The 5,930-nt window shown below is 32.0% G+C and overlaps 1 protein-coding gene across 1 annotated transcript in view; it reads right to left on the bottom strand.

The window, feature by feature from the left end:
- The window catches only part of LOC105160644 (gamma-glutamylcyclotransferase 2-1-like), a 2,327-nt gene extending 1,287 nt beyond the window's left edge, over nucleotides 1-1,040 (bottom strand). The window contains exons 1-2 of the mRNA XM_011078158.2: nucleotides 725-1,040; nucleotides 336-412 (exon numbers count right to left, since the gene is read on the bottom strand). Coding sequence (XP_011076460.1) covers nucleotides 336-412; nucleotides 725-833 — 186 coding nt within the window. The 5' untranslated portion in view covers nucleotides 834-1,040. The remainder of the gene's footprint in view (nucleotides 1-335; nucleotides 413-724) is intronic.

Here is a 5,930-nt window from a genome sequence, read left to right as displayed (position 1 = left end):
AAGATCTATTTCCAACATCAGCAAAAGCCCGTGAAATAAAACAAGGCAAGCATGCAAGAAACTGGAAAATTAGGGACCACATTGCTGAACTTGGCCTTCAACTTCAACATTATCGGAGAAAATCAAGATTTACCAATTCTTGATACCTTAAAAGCAAATTCCTTTTATTGAGACACAATGGATATACAGCATATTCATAACACTAAATGAAGAAGAGAAAAAAGGGTTCCCGTGAGGCCCATTGCATTCTTCACATCAAGCTTGGAAAAAGTGAAAAAATATTGTCGAATTGGAAAACCCTTCTGCACGTCATAAAACTCAAGCATTTAACTTACGCAGACGGCTCCTTCCTCCTGTTCCAAAGTGCAGGTTCTTGCAGGGTGGTCTGGAGTGCCTCTGTGATCAATGCAGGCTGAATCACATCAAACCAAAACATGAGAATCAAGAATGAAACACCATTAAAGCATGAAGAACAAATGGAAACAACTCAAACATTGACTATAATGGCACTCTAAAATTGACTTCAAAGTTCAAACCCCCAAAAATAAACACACTTCAAGAAAATGCATTACGAACATCAAAAGGATTTGGGGCATTTGCACTCCCGAATGCACTGCAATGGGGCCTAATTCATATTTGCCAAGATCAAGGGAGCTTCCAGGACTGTACAGTATATACAATACACAAACAAAAACCCACGAGAATCAAGACGAAGCAAACATACCAAGATCAAACACCCGCCTGTAATCCTTGACAAACCCAATCACCTTCTCATCAAATTCAAAACCCGGGTTCCACACCAGTGACCCATATCCAAAAACCCAGAACACCATCTCTTCTCTTTTCCCCTTTTCCCCTCCAAAACGCTCCGCCCCAGAAACCAAAAGCCCAAACAGATAAAACCACAAAAGACTCGGGGCCAAAAAGCTGATAATGGGGACTTGGACAAAAAGAGAGAGAGAGATGTAGATATTGTCTTGTTCCTGAATCTCTCTCTCCGCCTGTAAATGGGTTGTTGCGATGGAGACGGAGGCGATGGAGAAATATGTGACGGTATTTATAGTGGGGGACGAGGGGAAAACGTGTTTTGGAACTTGAAGCTGACAGTTAATGACTTCCCATGTATGTAAACGTATGTCCGTATGTGGATCACATGTTCGATTCAATTCATATTTTATATAATTCTATCAGAAAAAGAAAATTCATAATTATGTCCCTAATTCATGAAATTAAATATATCTAAATTATAACCAGCTTCTCTAAATTAAGTATATTTGCAGATATTTATTTATTATTTATAAATTTTAAATACTTCTCATTTTAATTATTATCTAACAATTAAAATTTCATTTATTAGTTTTCATTAATATTTTTTGTGGCGAATTGATTAAAAATTTTTGTGGCACTATAAATCTTAAAATCCAAATATATATATATATATATATAGTACAAAATTGAGGTCAAAAAATTACAAAAATCTTACCAAAATTATGGCATAATTAATATAGGTAAAAATTTTGTAATCTCTATAATGACATAAAAGCTATATATTATGACATATTTCCTTCATCCCACCAAATATGTGTTAGACTGAAAATTGAAATATTTTTCAAATTTAATTTAAATATTTCAAAGATTTTGAATAATTGTCAATTTTTTTTGATATTTTTATATCATATTAAATAATCTAAACCTTTTTTTATAAAATGGGGAGACTAATTTTTCTTTTATCTTTTTTGACTGATTTAATTTCAAATGGATATGAATATAATTATTTTTAAATAAAAATGGGAATTTCAGAAATAGGTTACCTAATTAAATATTAAACTTACCAAAACCTAATTAATTGTAATTAATTTACATGATCTGATGCATTTGAAATTGAGTCATAATATCAACGACGCGTGTAGAAATAGTGTCCAAGCAAGCAGTGTGAAAGTTCATTGAACCTGGACGTTTTTACGCTCAGTAAAATCGTTACGGTAAGCGGTTGAAATCTTGTCTGTGAACCGACACAAGGATTAAGCGTTTATTACAAAACCAGATCAAACATTTCACATCATAAATTTTAGGGTTAGATACATTGAATCTGGACAGTGTACGTCGTTGATCACACATTATTAGGTCCTAAAGCGTTTGACCTTGCCCCATATTTACAGGATTACCTGAGCCAGATTTGTTGGCATGACATATAATTATTATTTTATTTTTTTAAATTAACTATTTAAAAAAATTATTTTATTGTTCTACTTATAAGTTTTGAGTATTTTAATTCATTAATACTCTTTTTTATTTTTTCTCAAAGTTTATTTAAATCTTTTTTGAATTTATAAGGTTATTACTAGTCAAAATATTATTAAGGTCATTATATAGTCTAAGCTATTATTGATACCTGGGATCAATCCAACCTACTAGTACCGTAAGTACTCAAGCAAAAACTCTCTCATTCTTTCAATCTCACACATATATATATAATCGTCACATATAAATATATATATTCAAGCTAGGGCTAATATATATATATATATATATATAATATCCTATTGGGCTTAATTCAAAAATAAATTAAACGCATAAGCTTGGGCCTTTATAGAATTAACCAATCAATTCTGAAAACTCAAATGGAATTTATTTGATCATATTAAATAAATCATAGTTTATAGTCCAATTAATTAATTCATCAAATAATTGAGCCTAACCCAGTTTATTAATCTCATTAGATTACAAGTAAAAAATCTAACTAATTTATCCTATTAAAAATTCCAACCGATTCAATTAAAATTAATCTTATCAAATAAATTAGACCTAACCCAAATTTTAATATCTCATTAATTAAATTTTGGGTTCTCCCATTTAAATGATCATATCATTTAATATTTTGAATTAATTTAAACTCTTTAAATTAATTCATTCCTTTTAGAATTGATTATAATTAATTATACTACTTCATTGAGTGATGTTTTGTGTGACTCTGTAGGTTCACCTTCAACTAAACTTGGGCTTGTTCAACACAATTTAATTAACAAATATTTTGCGCTAGATTAATTAAATTATATTTAAAGCGATTAATACTTGATCCAAAAGCACCTGTCACCATGGGTGGTCGTTTAGCAATGGTCCATAGATTAGAGAATAGATGAAAATGGCATCAACCTTAAAGCTACCGAGTGCCATACGGATAGGTCTTCCATCAACCATCTTCCGATCTTAGTTTAGGGTATGGAATTGGTTATTGATTCCCATCCTGGACTAGAAATCTATGCTCAATATTTTGATTATGTTTCTCTATTTGATCAACATAGAAAAGCACTTTCCTATATTTGATCACCAGCTGTGACCACAGACTCCTAGGAGCGCAACACACATCAGAACACATAGGAGATTGCTATCATCTCATGATAGGCGACATATCCTCTCTTGGAACTCACCAGTCTTCATACATGTTTTGACTGCACTGGAACAAGGCTTATAATAACCAAATCAGAACATGGTCATCTTTTACCAAGCCCTAGATACAGTTGTCTCATATATGAGACTGTGTGATTCCTCAATTTTGAGGACTAAACCCCATACTATCGAAGACAAGGAGTTCAAGTCATACCGACCTAGCCTCACAGACTTTCATATGACGATTCCCTATGAGTCAGTTCAGTCGGTTTGACAACCTTTGTCAACCACCCACTAAAATTGTATAGACGTCATATGTCTATCACCTATGAAACACAGTACCCATCACATGAACGCAATATTCAGTGCAAGTCTTAATAGAATCCTCGATGTCTATTCTCGAGACTCTCGACTTGGAACATTTCAGATGCAACCCTCGAAAGTTGGTTTCAAGTTGCCATCAAGTGTGCAACCCAACTTCATTGGTTGATTAGTGATTTATGGGCTTTGTTGCAATCTATGAAAATTACAAGAGTAAGAACAACAAAATAAGGCCAAATGAATACTTACTCTTGTTCATTTAATTCAATATAATAAAATAAAAAGAAAACACTTAAATAAATTATAAAATAGTCAATTTAATTGACTTTCTAGTCACTTATTATAACAGGTTGATCCATGAGGTAGAGCTAAATTTAAAAATAGACCCAATTGAAATCCATTTAAAGTCATAAGACCAGCCATAAATAGTAGGCTATGGGTCTGGATCGAACTTTTTTAAGCTGACCTCTACTAGTCCTAGGTTAACATGCCTGAAAGTGCACCTTGATCCAAGACCAAGGAATTAAGTACAACTTAAATCATGCCATGGAGTCAAATTCAATTTACTCAACATTAGCATACCGAAATCCTATTGACCACTTACTATTGGAGGGCGAGATGACTACCACATAGATCTCGGTCGCCTTGTTGGCTAGGCAGCACCTAGCCTAGGCTCAATATCAGCAAGCCCATTGTCCAACCATTTTATCCGATCCGTCAGCCTTACGGCTCATATCAACTTTACATTTTTTTTTTTCTCTTGTCAATTTCCACCACTCTTTTTTCAATAAATTTTCATACCTTTGTTTATTTTTGAAAATATTTTTAACTCATTCAATTAATTAATATATATATATATATTCAAATAGTATATTTTTTTAAAAAAATTGAAAAATTATTATCCAGAATAGTTAAGTTGTGAAGGAGGCCCAAGAAGTTTAGAAATGGGCCATAGGCCATTAAACATAATTGAGGTCCAAATATTTATATAATGGATTGTGGGCCATTGCACATAATTGAGGCCCAAAGTCTTTCCTGAACCAATCCTTTCCCCAATTCCGCTACCCATATTGTAGAGCTTCTCAAAAATAACATAAATGGAATACAATAATTCAGAAAACAAAACAAAAATGTAATTTTGAAAAATTAAAATAATTTTTGTCATATGTAATTATATCAATAAACATTCAAAAAGTTAAATAATTTTTTTTAATCACTTATTTATATATTTGGTAATAATGAAATTTTAAGGAAAAAAATAATGCACACATAATTTTTGTTACATAAGAAATATTATTTTAAAAATTAAGTTTACAATGTATATATATATATATATATTAATATTTTCATTTTTTCATGAATTAGATATCCAATTAATATTTATTATTTACAAAAAATATTGCCCACATTAAAAATAAGAACACATATTATAATATTTTAAACTTATAGGAAATATTTGGTAAAATAAATATAAGTATGTAACAATCATTATATTATATTTAATAAAATATCTAAAAATTTAAACTATTCATGTTGTATACTTATAACATATACTTCATATCTTATTATTAATACTTATTATAAATAAATTTAAAACAATATATAACTTTTGTAATTATAAAATCTTGTAATATAAATATTATTGAGCAATATAAAAGAAATAATGTATTTTCAATCTACTAGGAATTGTGAAAATTATTGAAGAGAAAAGGAACAACTATTCCCACACCTGTAAGAATAGGGGCGCAGTAAAAGAAAGTAGGTAAAGTTAGCTGTCGATAGTAAAGAAATAATTCATAATTGTGGAGGGGATTGTTATGTTCAGAATCAGAGGTATTATTATCAGGAATTGTAGCTGAATTCTTGAAGAAATTTGCATTTTTTAAGCTTCAAGAAATGGATGAACCGAGGGGATCGCACCGCACGCGGTCCAAGGCAGCTCCCGACTGGACGGTGGAAGAATCCCTAGTTCTTGTCAACGAGATCAACGCCGTCGAATCTGAGTGGGGTGCCACTCTCCCTTCCTTTCAGAAATGGCAGCAGATCGTCGAGAATTGCAACGCGCTTGACGTGAACAGGAACTTGAACCAGTGCAAGCGTAAGTGGGACGCACTCTTGGGTGAGTACAGACGGGTTAAACACGACGCGGCCGCAGATGGGTCGTTTCCCTTCGAGCTGTTCAATGCTATTGATAGCTGTGTTAGTGCCAGGGTGCAAAGGAA

This window comes from Sesamum indicum, linkage group LG1 (genome assembly GCF_000512975.1).
Source record: "Sesamum indicum cultivar Zhongzhi No. 13 linkage group LG1, S_indicum_v1.0, whole genome shotgun sequence".
Lineage (NCBI taxonomy): Eukaryota > Viridiplantae > Streptophyta > Magnoliopsida > Lamiales > Pedaliaceae > Sesamum > Sesamum indicum.
Note: the sequence above shows the minus strand (reverse complement) of the source record. Positions and strands in the feature narration are given on the sequence as shown.